The sequence below is a fragment of the Martes martes genome, assembly GCF_963455335.1.
Source record: "Martes martes genome assembly, chromosome: 8".
Taxonomy (NCBI): domain Eukaryota; kingdom Metazoa; phylum Chordata; class Mammalia; order Carnivora; family Mustelidae; genus Martes; species Martes martes.
This window is the reverse complement of record NC_137895.1, coordinates 37,434,695-37,452,042: the sequence shown is the minus strand read 5'-3', so window position 1 is coordinate 37,452,042 and position 17,348 is coordinate 37,434,695. Positions and strand designations below refer to the sequence as shown.

The 17,348-nt window shown below is 33.4% G+C and overlaps 1 protein-coding gene across 12 annotated transcripts in view; it reads right to left on the bottom strand.

Annotated features, from left to right (window-relative positions):
• PPFIA2 (PTPRF interacting protein alpha 2) overlaps positions 1-17,348 on the bottom strand; it is a gene marked incomplete at both ends in the record, with an annotated part of 479,299 nt that overhangs the window by 88,268 nt on the left and 373,683 nt on the right. For all 12 annotated transcript variants that reach the window (XM_080810779.1, XM_080810781.1, XM_080810773.1 and 9 more), the window contains 6 exons: positions 1,259-1,479; positions 3,345-3,480; positions 8,218-8,309; positions 12,779-12,841; positions 14,385-14,516; positions 14,763-14,846. In XM_080810779.1, the coding sequence (XP_080666905.1) occupies positions 1,259-1,479; positions 3,345-3,480; positions 8,218-8,309; positions 12,779-12,841; positions 14,385-14,516; positions 14,763-14,846 (728 nt within the window). The remainder of the gene's footprint in view (positions 1-1,258; positions 1,480-3,344; positions 3,481-8,217; positions 8,310-12,778; positions 12,842-14,384; positions 14,517-14,762; positions 14,847-17,348) is intronic.

Here is a 17,348-nt window from a genome sequence, read left to right as displayed (position 1 = left end):
CTATTTATGCTAATCAAATATTTATGAAACACTTTCTATTTATCAAGAAAAGTGCTAAGATCTAGGTATAAAACAGTGGGCAAAACAAGATACATTTCTTGTTCTTATATAATTTACAATCTAATGAAGGTAAGAAAGGAAGTAAAATGAATGAAAATACAGAAGAAGGGATGGTAGAGATGTTCATGGTAAAAGTAAAGAGGGTGAAATGTTATGGGACAATGGTGTGGAATAAGGAGAATGTTCCAGAAGAAAGGAATAGCAACTATAAAGGAGAGAGCAAGGAACATTCAAAGAACTGGAAGTCATGTATAATGAAACATGGAGCAGGTTAGAATGTCGAGGAAGGTGGAGCATTGTAGATAATATGGAGTATTTTGTTATTTATCTTAAGGACAACTGAAGGGTTTGAAAAAGGGTTCTTTTACCTAAGCACATTGGGTTTTAAAAAAGTCTTCTCTGGTTGCAATGTTACTTTGGATTAGATGGGAACCCATGTACCGTGAGGAAACCAGAAAGTATTATTGTCATCTACATGAGAATCTATTGAAATGTGCAAGAGGCTGATGATAGTAGAGAACTGGATAGATGTGAATCATATTAGGAGGCCAACAGATTTAGCTAGAGTCAGAAAAATGAAAAAAAAAAACAAAAACTCCATTGTTCAAAATAGTAAAGAACTGTTCATCCACTGAGAAAAAAACAAGTGAAGAATAGTTTCCCGATGTTTGAAAGACTATAAATCCACCTGACACAGTGAGGTTCTTCACTGGGGTTAGTCAAGTTAATGATAAATAAAGACTATTAATGTCACTGGGATTTGAGAACATATATATTAAGTTAAAAATTGAAATTATCAATATTTCTCAATGTTTGAATTGATAACTTGTACAACTTCAACTCTATAATGTAATCTACTCCTTGGAAACCATCTATTATCCAGTGTGGTGATAGTCATTTTTTCATGTCTAGTATGAAATTATTCAGTCCTAGTTAATTTCCCTCTGATGTCCAAATACTTTCAAGGAGCTGGCTGTGTATTAATTGCATGCTATTTAGTACCTTTACGGCAGTTGTTAAATGTATCTTAAGAATATACCTTATTACCACAAATATCATTTAAATAGTAAATTTTAATGTAAAAGTGCTTTAAAATTCAAAGGTTCCCAGGTGATCCCTGCACTTCTGATTTAATTATGTCATCTTTAGTATCAAGCTCTTCTAATCCTTTAAAACTATCAGTGATAATTGAACTCACCTGATTTCTTTGTTGATGGCATCCAATTGTTCCTGAAGCATCATGGCTAGAGTCTGGGCATCAGAATGACCACTTGGGGAGAGAAGATCCATTGAACTAAAAATAGTTTCTCTGTCATCATCATCAATATCAGACATTTCTGTGTCACTTTCAAAAGGGTGGCTGCTTAGCACTCCAATTTGTTGAGTTCTATTCCACTCATGATCCCCAAGAGATTTCACCTGTGTGGTAAATGAGTAATTATCGTATGTATCACATTGCTCATTATCAAAGCACTATTCTGAAAAATATCAACAAAAAGCACCCATGCTTTTATAGTTTACCTAGCAAAAGCAGAAATGATTATTACTATTTTAATGCATTGTTTCAATAAAATATTTCCTTGAAATCTTAAGTAATGGCAGATACTGTCAGTATAAATACCAAGATTTTAATAGGAATGATGACAAACTTATGCATGATTTCTAGTTCAACCCCAATTCAAGTTAACAATTACTTCAAAGTATCTATGTTTGAAACATTTTTCCTTCTTTCCAAATATAACAATTTCTTTTCACTTGCACTAAAGCATTTCCATCTCTTATACTAATTAGTCTTACCTACACTTTCTTATTATAGGCTGAGACTGCAAATATTATCACACTAGTTATATAATAATTCTCTTTGCAACATTCATTTACATAGATTCTAACAAAGTATAATCAAAATAATATTGAAAAGTGATTTAATTTCATCTCTACTGTTCTGATCACTTAAATGCTTCATTGATTTTTTTAAGCCCAAGGCACACTAATTTACATGACTATGTTTTTTATTTGATGTAATAAATCTCTCATGTGAATGAACATCTTTTTTAGGAAGTAATCTCTACGTCCCATGTGGGTCTCCGACTTGTGACCCTGAGATTAAGAGTTGCATGCTCTACTGATTGAGCCAGCCAGGTGCCCCTAAAGATAATATACCTACTGGTGTTTTTCAAGCTGTTATCTGGGGGTAGGAGAGGGAGGGAAGTAAGAGAGAAAGGACCTAGAGTTTGGTTTTCATTTTTGCGATTATATAAAATGATTTTCTGGGGAGGAACCATATGATATTTCCCAGAGTACTTTTTTAAGATTTGAGGACCTGAATTAGCGTTTGTGTTATAATTGTTTTGGTACCAAGTAGCCCTAATTTATTTGTCATATAAAAATGAAAAAAGAACTAAGATGGACTTGATTGATTTTTCATTTGTTCACTTTTGATTCATTCATTCATTTAACAGACACTAAATACCTACTATGAAAGATTAATTTATACATGACACAGGTACCAATTAAAAACCACAAGGTATCAAGGACCTGTATATAAATAAGGACAACTAAGTTATATAGTATTCAACACATAAAAGTGGTTGGGGAGAACAAACTATACTTAGGGCACAAAAGAACTATATTTCTTCTTTGTAAAATGCAACTCTAAACTCACAATATACATAACTAACAAACTGATCGAATGAATGAAGACTGGCACTGCAGTTTATCCTGTAGTGCTCTCTATAGAGAAAGTTTATAGATAAAGTGTTCTCTAGAAACACTTTCAACAGTCTATGTACATTTTCTTCAAACTTTTATTAAAATAGTAATTATAATTAAAATATTTAACTAATTTTAGTTAACAATATGAATACTATTGCACAAGTGCCCAAGAAAACCCAAAGTCCGTTTGTTTAGCAGTACAGTATAAGGCATAAAAAAGCATGGAATTTGAAACCACACAAACAGAGATTCAAGTTTGGGTCTATCACTTTGCTGCTATACTGTATAATGTTGAACACTTAAAATTTCTGAGCTTCAATCTTTTTATGTCTGAAGTTAGCATAGAAATAGAACCAAATTCATAAGGTCATGTGGATACATGCATAGGGACTGCTTATTGCTAGCACAAGCAGTGGTTTTGCATTAGTTATAGTCTTAAAAATATGTCATATGTCACGTTTAACACTAAAAATGCTAGCAGTTTGAATTCTCTCAGTATTAAAATTCTATCTAAGATGGAGGAAGATATTTGCTTAGAATCATCAAAGACTTGAAATTTAAAAAAAATTAACCTTTGGCTCATCCCTTCGCACACCCATGCGGCCTCTCCTGGGTCTTCTTATTACTTTAGTTGTTCTGTAATCAGACTGGCTGTCCACTAGGGATCCAACAGAATACCGCAACTCAGCTGAGGTGTCTAGATGAGTTCTGGAAAAAGGAAAGATATGAAATATGACCAATCGCAAAGGTTAAACTTCCCAGCGAATCGCTATCACCTGCTTAATTATCAATAAAGAATAAAGCATAAACCCTCAAGGAAAAAGAAAAATTCAAGGAAGAAAACTGATGAATTGCTATGACTCTTTGAGGTCTCTTCTGAGGCTTATGCCAGAAATTCCAGTCTTAGGTTTATTCTTGAAAGTGAAGTGTATTTTCTATTTAGAATACAAAAGATCTGTTCATTATCATTTTCAATTGTGGTAGTAAAATGAAACACGTTGAGATTGACAACCAAGATTCCTTAAATTTTGGGAAATGTTTTTTGCTGAAGTATTTAGTGTACATATCAACATATGTTATTTATTGCTGTATCTGTTGTAAATATTCTCCACTAATAGTAAAACATGTATAATTTTGGGGTCCCAGAATTCCCTATCTTTCAGAGTTCTATTTGTTAATTTAGGAAATTAACAAAATACTTAAAATGAGATTGACTCAAAGTTAATAATCTTATTTTTTAATAAAATAGGGTATACGACCAGATAATTTTTCAGCTTTTGTTAAGACATTGTTTCAAAGAGATAAAGAAAAATCTTTTAGTAAGCACATTCGATTCTGAAATCTGCTTAGAGATGAAATATTTGGAAAATTCCAATAGAAAAATATCATCACACTGGTTTTCAGGGAACATTATAGTAAAGTACACTGTAATCAAAGTGTAATAAAGGTTTCTCTAGACACATTATTTACATATAGATTTACAACAAATTCAGTTTATTGCTATAATAATGATGATAACAGTGACAGCACGCTGTCCTATAAAATGATCTATCATCAGTAGGAAATATGCTTAATGCTGTATTTTATCTTGAACTGGAGCTCCTGATGATCTCCTATGCTCTATTATTTCTCTTTGTGGAAAAAGAAAAGGGAAGAACCAAGCATTTCCAAATGATAGTCAAGATTAGAAAAGGTTAGGTAAGGCCTTGGCTTTTGCAATAGTAGAAGGCACTGCTCTAACTGATGCAAATCCTTGTTCTGTCAAATAGAACTTTAAAGCAAATGAACTAAGAAATCATCCCCCAAGCAGAGGACAGCTATTCGTTTTTATAGCAGTGAACTTGAAATTTAATCAAGCAAACTGGTTTTATTATGGATTAGTCATATATAAAAACTAACGAGCCAGGTCTTACTCATAAATAGGACCTCTCTCAGCCTCTGTAATAGGGTCTATGTTTCATGAAGAAAAAGGTCAGATTTTGTCACCACTGTATGCTTAAGGAGGTATTCCTAGCATATAATAAACACCTGATAAATATCTGGTAAGATATGAATGGATGAAATTATTATATAGTCTAAATGTCAACCTCAGAACATTCTAGATACCTTTTTTCTGTCACTGCTTGAGTAATATCTCTATGGTCTTCAGAGTGGAGATTCTAAAATTATAACTCATCATTCTAGGAGTATTGTTGTTTTGTTGTTTTATCTCTCAACTCCAAGTCATTTATAAACCTGTGAACCAAAACACAGATCTGCTCCCATCGATGCACTGCTTAAAACTCTTCAATGGCCTTACATGCCCCTCGACATTCTAGAACCCTCTTTCTTATTCCAAATTCACTTCTAGTTACTATCTGTCTTTTCTCTCTCCATCCAGTCATACAGACTTCCTTTCAATTTCTTGAACAACTCACACTTTTCTCTAATCCCAGGCCTTTGAACATACTGCTCTTCTGCTGGAAATAGTCTTCACACGTTTAGGTGGTTAACATTTTTAAAGTCTTAGATTAAAATTCCAATTGTCTTATACTATTGTAGCCCCTTGTATTCTCTCTATTGTAACTGTCCTCACAATATCCCTGTATTTCCCATCTGAAACATGTATTTTTCATCATCATTACCACTGTATCTCCAATGCAATTTCTTTCAAGTAGAAAGTGCGTAACTGATCTTGAAAGAACAAAGGCCTGAACCAACATCAATTGTAGAAGAGCCCATTGCTTATACTTCATCTAAAGCAGTTACTGCTCACCTCTCCTTTTTATTCAACTCCATCAGCTACATTACTAACAGAAATCAGTCAATATTTCCATACATTTCAACTTTTAAATAATAATTTTTGGTGTACAGTATTTTGAGTCACTTGGAGGTCTCAGTTACAATATAGTCACTGGTTCCCTTAGACATGAACCTGTGCAGTTTCCCCACCTGAATCTCCTATTACTCTTGCATATAATCTCACCAGAGAACTTCCGTAGATAAACCAAGTCTGAATTTTCTTAGAGAACATCATTTACCCATCTCTCTGATTCCTGAAATATCTTCCACTGTCCTTTCCACTGACCCAGATCCCACCTTTCTTCAGAGTTGAACCAAATCGGACCTTCTCTAGCTATTCTGGAACTCAATTTATTATTCTCAGATAAGATACTAGTAGGGGATATTAGTTACTGATACTCACCAACTTTAGCTCATCTCTTCCTACCTGTCTGCCTGTAGATCTATGAAATTCTCATGCATCTTCTGTTTTCTCTATTATTTCTTTTTAAATTGTGCACTCAGAAGCATGGATGTTTCATAAATAATTGCTGATCAATAAATATTGTTATCTTTTAACATATTATAAATTCCATCCCATTGTTTATCTATCAATAATTCCTATAATACTTTATACTTGTGACTTAACTGTTTACAAAATTCCCTTTGCTCACTTGTCACAAAGTAAGCTTGTAAGACAGTCATAAAAATATTATTTTATATACAATTCATGTCGAAAACATATGAAATTTGAACTTATTAAGGAAAATGGACTTTCCAAAATCAAACAGCTAGTAATTGTTTGTCTTAGACCGAGGGATGTCAGTCTTCTTATTCTTGGTTTAGTTCTGTTTCTACTACAAGCTGTTCTGTCAAAGAAGAATTGTTCTATAGGTACTTCCCAAGCTTCCACGATGATCCTTCATTGTGGATAAATGTCCCATTATTAGGCTGTCCATGAAGACGTCCTGCACTGATGTAATTTTAGACAATACTACTACAACTCTGTCTTTCCCCCAATCATATATATGTATATATTTAATTCCAGTATAATTAATGTACAATGATATTAGTTTCAGCTGTACAATACAGTGATTCAACAATTTTATACGTTATTCAGTACTTATCACGATAAGTGTACTCTTAATCCTCTTCACCTATTTCACCCATACCCCTACTGACTTTCCCTCTGATAACCACCAGTTTGTTCTCTACTGTTAAGAGTCTGATTTTTTGTTTGTCTCTCTCCTCACACCCCAACCCCCCTTTATAAATACAACTCTGTGTTTCTGAGATCAAAGATCAACAAGCCAACAAAATGGCCATTTGGTTCTATTAAAAAATACTAAATTTGTTGGCTGGATGATGCTCATTCTATTTACTCAGTTGATATTTTACCAGCTCTTGTCCTTCATCAACACCATCATCATCATCATCATCATCATCATCATCACCACCATGAGAATATATATCACTGAATTAAAAATAGTTTCAGTTCAGATACATAAATCATAACAAAGAATTTAGAAAAATAAACAAGATTTCTAAAGACAAATTTTTTAAAGTTCTTTGGGTGTTTTTGTGCCTGCAGAACTGCGTTTCTTATATTATACTGATGGTAGAAATACTCAAAATGCTAAACTTTATTTTTATTAATATTTCACATTAAATAGAATATAAGCACCTTTATTTTTATTAATACTTACATTATTACTTTTATTAACACTTATATTAAAGATGATGTAAGCACCTTTTGAATTTTGTAACTTGGATTTTTCCTCTGAGTATCTGAAAATGCTTTATTAGATATTCATTCATTCAATGATACATATTGTGAATATAATATACCAATGTTTATTTATTTGTTTGTTTTAGGTGATGAGATTTTAGTAACCAAAACAAACAATAAGTCCAGCCCCATGTGGAGCTAACATTCTTAGGATAAGCATAAGACCAAGAAAAATGAACTTCTAAAAGTCTGTGGTGGTCAAAAGTTTCAGATAGCTGATATGATTATGTTGTCTAATAAATAAATGATCATATGAGTAAATCCTTGTAGGGTCTCTTATTAATCTTAAAAAAAAGGCCCTAAGCACAAAAGACAATTATATGTGAATTATCAAGATTGGTCTATCTCTAGAGAATAAATAATCATGTCATTGCTTCTTACTTCCAAGATGAGATACCGAGTCAAAGTAGATGAGTATGGCTAGATGTACTTGTTTTTAATACTTGTGTAATTTCTCCTTCACTCTGTATTTGCAAGTAATTTAACAAAACGGGTAGGTGCTAAAGGACTGTCATCAGTGATATTTCTTCAGTAACATTAAGCACTGAAAACATTTCTGCACATAAAGAGGTGTCGCCTCTTCCTAGAATGAGATGTAATCTCCTTATATACAGTTCCATTTCATTTAAGACTCTTTTAATGTATTTTTAGCTATGTAATTACATGCAGAATACAAAAGGTAATAATTTAAACTTTTTTGCACATTTGCAGAACAGTTTACTAAATTAAAGAATTATTTTTGAATACAGAAGCAGTAACTCAGTAAGGAGTGAACATAGGGTAATGCCTGCTGAGCAATAAGAGGTACTTATTTATTTTATTTGAGGCAGTACAGAATCACAAGAAATTCATCTTGATTTTTGGCGGTTATAGATAAGATTTTAATTTAATGTTACCTTGATATTGTGGGTTCAATTAAAGAGCCAGTTCTCATTTTCAATTGGTCAAGCTCAGATCTCAGCTTTTCAATTTCTTCCGCTAATCTTTCCTAAAAATCAAAGAAGTTACTCAGAAGATATGCAATTGCCAATAATACCAACATTCAATTATGATAAACCAAGCTACCAAGCTTAATGGATTTTTAAAAATGGAAAACTGATGGATATAGTTTTATTAAAGATTATTAGACATGACAGTAAAATATGCCTAATTTTCTCCTTGTAATGAAAATGTTAATAGCAGAAATAAATAAAAAATTATCTATATTGTCTGGCATTCATTAATCCTAAATTTTTGCAAACATGTGGGACTGCTAAGATCATGGCTAGCTATATGTATGTCATTTCAAAATGCAGAGCCATAATCATAGCCAGGTAAAAAATAAAGAAGGTCTTATTTATGCAGAAAGTGAAGGACTTTGATCATTCTATAAGTGTTATGGTACACATGGATGAAGAGAAAGAAGAATGGGAAAAGATGAGGAAAAAAATCATTACCAAATACAAGTTAAAATTGTCAGCTTGATATTGGTAGAATTCTTTGTACATCTGAAAAAATTTTCTCAGATTGGTATTACAGTTTCAGTCTATAAATCTTTTAAGATAAGGGTTGTCTTATAATCCTTAATTAAATGCTTCTATAAGCATTTAATTTTGTTTTCATGATTATAACTTTTATATTGTTCTAAAAGTTTAAATGTATCCTTCTGGATTTTCTATTGCTGTTTTTTTTTTCTTTTCTCAGCAGCCAATGCTTGACATTTTATTTGACACATACTTCATTTCTCATGATACATTTTTGTCAGTGTGGCCTTCCCAATATTTCTCTCATCTGCCCTTTTTATTCCTACTACCATCATTCTACTTTACACTTTTTTTTTTTTTTTTTACTTTTTTCCTGCATTATTTCACTAGCTTCCACAGAGGTAGTGCTGCCCTCAATCTCTTCCCTGCATACTCTTCTCCTAGTTGTCTCATTTTACTTAAAAAAATTTTTTTTTTTAATATTTACCTTAGAGAGAGAGAGCATGAGCAGGAGGGGGAGAGGGAGAGGGAGAGAGAATCTCAAGCAGATTGTGAGCTGAGTATGGAGTGCGATGAGGGGCCCAATCTCAGGACCCTGAGATCATGCCTGAGCTAAAACCAAGAGTCCAATGCTTAACTGACTGTACCACCTAGGTGCCCCTAGTTCTATCATTTTAAAAAATACATATGATCAAATAAATTATTTGCATAAAATATTCAATGGTTTCTTATTGCATTTATTCATTCCTTTGTTTGTTATTTCCACAAATATGCACAGAGCACCTCTGTTGTGCTAGGCAGTATGATAAAGTAGCAAAATGAAAAATTTTTTGCCCTCATGTAATTTATAATCTATTAAAAAATACAATGAACAAATAGAGTCAATAGGATGTTGGTAGGAAAAAGAAAATAAGAGGGTCATAGAAGGTTCTCCAATAAAGTGTTATTTGAGCAAAGACCTAAAGGAAGGAAGGGAGTTTTTAAAAAAATGGGAATGTCTTAGGAAAAGGCATAGCAGGTGCAAATGTCCCTTAGTGGGAGGGGAGTATATTTGTTGAAGGAGTGGGCAAGGAGATCACTGTGGTTGAAATGGACAGGTTAAAGAGAAAGATAAGAAATAGATTTAAAAAGTGTGGTTGCACAGCTTGGGAAGGGTAGTCATGAAAGCCTTGTCAACCATTTTGAAGTCTTTGGTTTTTACTCTGAGTGAAATAGGAAATGACTAGAGAATTTTTGAGTGGAGAGGTAACATGATCATCCTAAGAGCAGTGAAATGGCCCACTGAATAAGACCGGGAGGGAGGGAAAAATTAAATTATTACTGTTCTTCTAAAAACACAGGCAAGAGAATTGTGGCTTGGACAATAATCATGTTAGAGAGAATGGCTGGATTTCAGTTATATTTTGAAGATAGAACTAACAGAATTTGCTATCAGACTGAATGTGGGGTGAGAGATAAAGGGAGGGGTCAAGAGTGACTCCAAGGTTAACCTGAGTAAGAGGCAGAGTTGTGATTTACTCAGAAGGTGGCTGCTAGTGATGGTTTAGGTTGGTGGTGCTGGTGTTTGGGGTGGAGGGACCAACTTGTCATGTTTGAGGTGCCAAAGAGTCCAAATAAAGATAATGAGTTGGCTCTTGAATACACAAACTCTATCAACAGAGAGGACCCAGGAGGTGATCAGATGAGACTGAACTCGGGGACCAAACATGGAGAGATACTCAAAACAAGTCCTAGGAATTTCAAATTTTAGAAATAAACAGGATGAAGAGAAACAATAAGAAGAGGTTGAATATAGAGATTTTGCTAATGATGGATAGACAGTTATCAACTATTGAGTAGAATTTTGAGAAGTTATAGGAGATGTAATTAGATTAGGAAATATGTTCAACTATATGGGATGATATTCAGAAATGAGGTATGACCTGGAATTGGCTTCCTCTAGTTACTAGCATGAACAAGGGTGCAAAGCATGGAATGTTTAGTACTGCTGGTTGCTTAGGCAGATTGTTGAAGCTACGAGCCTTGGGTAGGTGGTGGGGGAGTGGGTTCTGGGGATCTTGCCAGGAGCACACAGAGCTTTGGATAACATAACATTGCATAACAGGATCAAGTCCAAAATCCACAATCTGGTCACAACCTAGTTCTTTAAACACATATCAGTCACAGCAAACTTCTGGTGATTCAGCAAATCAACCATCTTTGTTTTCTCTGTGCTGTTGCATAGGCTCTGTCCTCTGCCCTACCCTTCTCTATTTGATAAGATCCTATATGCCTTCAAGAGCTTGATGAAATAGTATCTTCCCTGTGCAGACTTTCTTAACAACTTCAGAAAGAATTAGATGCTATCTTCTAGGCACCATACTGTATTGCTATAGCAGATCTATCTTGCAGAAGATTGTATATACTCTGACTGTGGCACCCAGTAGTTTTAAATTGACATCATAATATGTAGCATCCAGTGGGGCTAAATGTATAATTGCTTTTTTAATTTTTTTTTAAAGATTTTATTTATTATTTGACAGAGAGAGAGAGAGAGATTACAAGCAGGTAGAGCAGCAGGCAGAGAGAGAGAAGCAGGCTCCCTGCTGAGCAGAGAGCCCGATGTGGGGCTCGATCCCAGGACCCTGAGATCATGACCTGAGCCAAAGGCAGAGGCTTAACCCATTTAGCCACCCAGGCGTCCCTATAATTGCTTTTTAAAAAAATTTTATTCTCTCATCTTTTCCAATACTTTCCCTATGCCATACTATTGCCAGATTTTCCCTCTGTTCCTCCTTCCCTCTTTTCCCTCCTTTGCTCCCTCTCTCTCCCCTCTCTTTTGTTGAACACACATTTATAGGTTACTTCTCAAATTAATGATTTTTATATTATATTATATGCCTATACAAAACAAAATGAAATCAGTCAAAATTGCTAACAGGAATTTACAGGCTAATAAAGGAGGAAAAGATATATTAGCATTACAGCTTTTAACATTTCATAATTTAGTCCTTATCTGCCTCTTCTACCATATATCATACAATAAGAATAACTGGTTCTAGCCAAACTGCTATGCCCATTATTATTTAAGATATCAAACTCCTACTCATCCCCTCCCCACACAAAGCACCTACAATCATGCCACATGCACTGTACTTGAAAGGGTTGCAACATAGTCCTACCATTCCTTAAAGTTTTTCAACTCACACCTTTCTGAAGCCTTATTTAAAGGTCTTTTTTTTTTTTTAAGATTTTATTTATATATTGACACAGAGAGAGATCGCAAGTAGGCAGAGCAGCAGGCAGAGAGAGGGGAGGGGGGGTGCAGGCTCCCTACTGAGCAGAGAACCCCATGCGGGGCTCGATCCCAGGACTCTGGGATCACGACCTGAGCTGAAGGCAGAGGATTAACCACTGAGCTACCCAGGCGGCCCCTGAAGCCTTATTTATAGCAGCAATGTATGGTGATCTCTCCCACCTGTAGCTCTTACTGTCTATTTCACTTATGGAATCTGCTACTCTGCAACCTGCTGTTTTGTAAAAGGTGTGTTCTTTCTCCACAATTGCATTTTTCAGCTACTTTGGAATTAAGAGCATGTTTGCAAATACATAGCATAATTTATTATGCATAATAGATATTTAATACATTTCTGCCAAAATGATTCCTCAAACTAAACACAAATTAGTGCATATATTTTTATTCCACTTGTATAAAGCACAAAAATCAAAAGCACTTTTTTTCTGTTAGAAGTCAAGGCAGTGATTATCATTTAAGATAAAAGTAGTAATTGTACGTTAATAAGGCGGGGGGGTACCATAGTGTTGATTTTTAGTGTGTTTGGTTTGTAAAATTTCACCAAGCTCTTTCTATATATGCACACTTTTCTGCATGTATAAAAGTTAAATTTTTTTAAAAAGATAACATCCTAAACTTACTTCTTATCAAATTTATTTTACCATAAAACATTCACCAGTGTAAATAGAAAAATGGATAAAACTTAAGTTTCCATTATACCTTATCATGTAAAGATTCTTCCAGATTCTTTCTGAAAGTTTCTGATTCTTGAATTAAAACATTCTAAAGAATAGAAAAAAAAATAGAGAATAAATTAGCTGAACAGAAAATAATTAAATATGTAGATTAATGTTTCATTGCTCAAGAATCTTCTTTGATTCCTTCTCTTTGATTCTTTCCTTGGTGCAGCTATTTCTTGGTTTCCGTGGAAACCGAATTTAAATAGAATCTTTAAACATACCTTAACATTTAGAAAAATACATAATTTAAATGGGAAATGTTATTTTTGTAACACTCGGACTGAAAAATGGAATAAATATTATCTTTTAGGCTATTTATGTTTTCCTCTTCTCACTCTTTTAAAATTTGAAATAATAGGGTTACTCTTAAAATGAGACAAAGTGAGTAACAGTGTAATATTAGCCAAAGGTATTATAAAGAATTCAGACGAAGTCATCTTTATTACCTGAAGAAAAAAAATTATCAGATCATATTTTTGGGAAGCTTAATTCTGGACTTCTATTTCAAATACAGAAAAATTAATTTCTAATAATAGTTAAATTATTAGAGAAATAAAAATAAAATTTTAACTATTTACAAAACTGTCACATCTCATGACATGTGAAAATAAGTTGCATCATAGGTATTTTTTTAAAATTTTGTCATGAACCTATTACTGTTGTAAAAGCTTTGTACTTTTTTATATTTACTACAAAGCATGATTTAAAATAATGTATTCTTTTCTAATTTAATTTTAGTAAAATTAAACTAACTGTGCGGCAATTGGCAAAGTGGCCATGTATTTGAAACTGAATGGGTAGAAGGCCTGTCTTATCACTTTGTAATGGGTATATTCACCAGCCTACTTTAACAATTTCTATTTTGTATAGATCAGGGGAAAATGTCTAGCTTAAGTAATGACTGGCATTCAATCTAAATTTCCAAAATGATTTGTCCACTTGGGTTTTAGCCCCTACCTTTGTTAATATTCTGGAATTGGCAACCAGCTCACATAACTCATACTGGTCTGGTGGCTGCCAACTATCAATGAGACATATAAAATTGTGAATGATATAGCACACTGTAAAGAAGTCCCCCCCCTTTTTTTAAACAATGCAGCTGAAATTATTGCATTCCTAATCCCTATACTGGGATTAGTATTAGTTCTACTGGTAATATAAATTCACTCACATTTTGGCTTTTAGACTAGTAGTAGACTTAGTTACATGAAACATTTGAAAAGTTCAATGCAAGAAGGATTCCCACATACCCCAAAATACTGTTTTTTGTCTTATCACTCTTTTTTGCACCCCAGGTGAAGGATAACTAAAATATTTTCATCACAAAACACATTTTAATACATTTATCTATATGACCATGTAATAAACAAGATTTACATACCATGCAGCATTTTTTATTCATTGAAAAATTTATCTTACATATTTTTACAGAAACTACTTGTTCACTTCTAAGAATAAACCATATATACTTAAGGAAAATACATGGAACGTCTGACTAATGCAATAAATGCAGCAGGGTATAAAACAGCCACGATCATGAGAACACTGCTCAATACTCATGCGAGTCTACTCTTCTGACATTTTACCTTCTCTTCTAGAGCAGCCATTCTTTCCTTTAAATGCAGCTGTAAGCGTTCATTGGATTCAGTCAGAAGTCTGTCCACAGTATCAGATAACCTTTTGTTGTGCTCCTCATTCATTTTCTCTCTTTGCCTAGCCTTACATTCAAGAAAAAATAAGTAAACTTGACATGAAAATCATCTACAAAGGTATTTTATATTTTTCTAGCTTTAAAATTGATTTTATTTTATGTCTGATGTGATTAAACTGGCAGAAACTTTTCTTTCCTTTTAAGTGCAGAGAGCATATTCATAAGATTTTAAATAGAACCCATCATCAAGAAAGACATTCATTTCTTACATGCCCATAAACTGATTGAGGGGAGTGGTTCTTAAAATACATACTCTTTGAAGTTCTTGATTTTTCTCTTCAAGCTGACCTTCTAGATGTCTCATACGTTCTTCAATGTTTCCATGTCTCTCTTCAGCCTGTTGAGAAATATGAAAAATGTACCTGACATGTAAGATTTGATTAACACCTTTCTTCTAAATAAATTGAAATAAAATGTAAAGCAAGCTACTACCAACCGCAAATGTAATTTTCAAAAAATAAACTTTCTTTAAACAGGCAGCTGAACAGCATTGCTTGAAATGTGTCAGCTACAAAGGCCTGTTACATCCAAGCATCAGCAAAACATTGGACTTATTTATGAGCAATGAAATCAGCCAAATGTAACATGCAGACTGTGCATGGTTTGAACACAAACCTGCCATTGTCCAATCTTAAGCTCCGGAAGCACTGAACTGCACAGATGGTTGATTATCAATAAATAAAAGTAACATAATTTTTATAAATGAAAAGAAAAACTTAGATGGATTCTATTTAGCAATAGAAAGTAAAGTCCAGTAGGACTACCTTCCTACGTATGGAGATCATTTCTTGTAGTTTAGCTTCCATAACATATTGATAATCATCAGATGAGGTAGAAGAGGTTGGATCAGACTAACAAGTCAAGGAAAAGGAGAGGGACAAAATTGAAAAATCAGAACTAAAGACACTGACACTGAACAGAACATAGCACAGAATGCTTAAAAGAAAAATGTGACAGCAGATTTAATACTTTAATAGACAGAATTTTATATGAAAAGAACTACACTGATATCTGGTGAACACGATGCAGTCAATGGTTATAAATGAAAAACAATGATATGCCCAAATAAAAAGCTACCAACCTAAGGTATGGAAGGTTAGTGATGGCTGGCAATGAGAGACTATTATAGAACGAAATAAAGCAACTCTGAAAGAGTCATGTACAAATTGGAATTATGGGAAACCAAACACTAGAATATGTCTCTGATAGATTGTTAAAAGTTTTGGATTTTGTTTATCATATTACTTAAGAATAATGGAAACAATGTATCTCAATGTTGAGGTGTATGCTACACAATGACCCAGGTGAAATAAATTTGGAAAATTTATTACAAATCTAACACTGTAGAAATCAAGAAAAAGCTAAGCCAGGGGGTTCATTATTATAGGTATTCTCCAGTTCAAGCAGGATTGAGTTTCCTCAGCAACAGTGACAAGCTTACAAAATGACTTCGGTATGACTCTAGGTCTATAACCTTAGCACCTGTTCTCAGATACAGTCTTAATTGGAGACTTTAAATGATAGTGATTAAAAGTCCTCAAATTATCAAGATGACAATACACTGTGAGGACAGGAGAATTTATTTACGAACTCTCCTGAATGATACTAGGAACAACTCCAAAACTGTTTCTGGGTGGTTTTGTTGCTATGGAAACAAAATAGTACCCTAAAGTGAGCAGGCAGCACAGTGCCTGTGTGAGCTAATATTTGCCCAGTGCCAGGGTTAGTTACATGTCTTAGAGGTGATTGTCAGGTTACCACAGACACAGAGTGTTAACACATGTGACATTGCTGATAGCTGAATTGTATTAGAATGTTATGCACAGATTACATGTAAAGTTAAAGCAACATTTTAATCATAATTACAACTCAAGTAATTATAACATCAAAATTATCCTATGTCAGATCTAGAAGATTGAACTCCAGAGCATATTCTATTATATTTTACAAGTTTATTCTAAAACAGTGAAACTTACTTTATGCAAATATAGGACTATATATAAATATGTCATGCAGTACCTGAAAAGAAATAGCAGCCTATTCATGTACTGGCTCATACACATATGTACTATTTTATATTTTATGCAACAAATTCCAACTAATCTACAAAATAAACATTTAACATTTAACTGGTGTACTTATACAAATTACAACTCAACATTTACATTTTGTAAGATTTTCCTTTTGATATTCTTGTTTCATAAATGGGAAAATAATGAAGAAATAACAAATAACCAATTTCTCTCCCCAAATTTCCAAGCAAAAGAAACAGAGAAAGCTACCATAGTTCCCAAATGCCACAAAATGGTTTTCCAATATCACTTAAAACCTAGATATCAAGTAAGGATACAGTAAATGGGGCAAAATGTTGTTGAAATTAAATAATCTAAATTCATTAAGGTATCTGTAATCTTTCAAAAGTACATTTTAACAGGCAATTGGTGGTATAAAAATTAATCAGGTAACTGATTCAAGGTAGTCAAGGCATCAACATTTCAATTTCCAAAACTGTCTCTTCCAAAGTTTCCATCTTAACTACTGAAAACATACCAAACACTGTGAAAATTCACTCCAGAGTTTGAACGCGAATTCTGTCAAGTTTAAATTACTTTGTTACTGTTGATATTTTTATTGGTACTAAAAATGAATGAAATACCTTATGGAATTCAAGATGAATTATGTCCTTGCTGAGGGAAAATGCATTTTAATTAAAGAAGTAAACATCATAAATAAAAAAAAAACTGGGAGCCCAAAGTTTTTATTGGTTAATTTTGTGTATACTTGCCAAAGCCAAATTATAACCTTTATCCATAGCCATCAATCCATACTTCTGACTTTC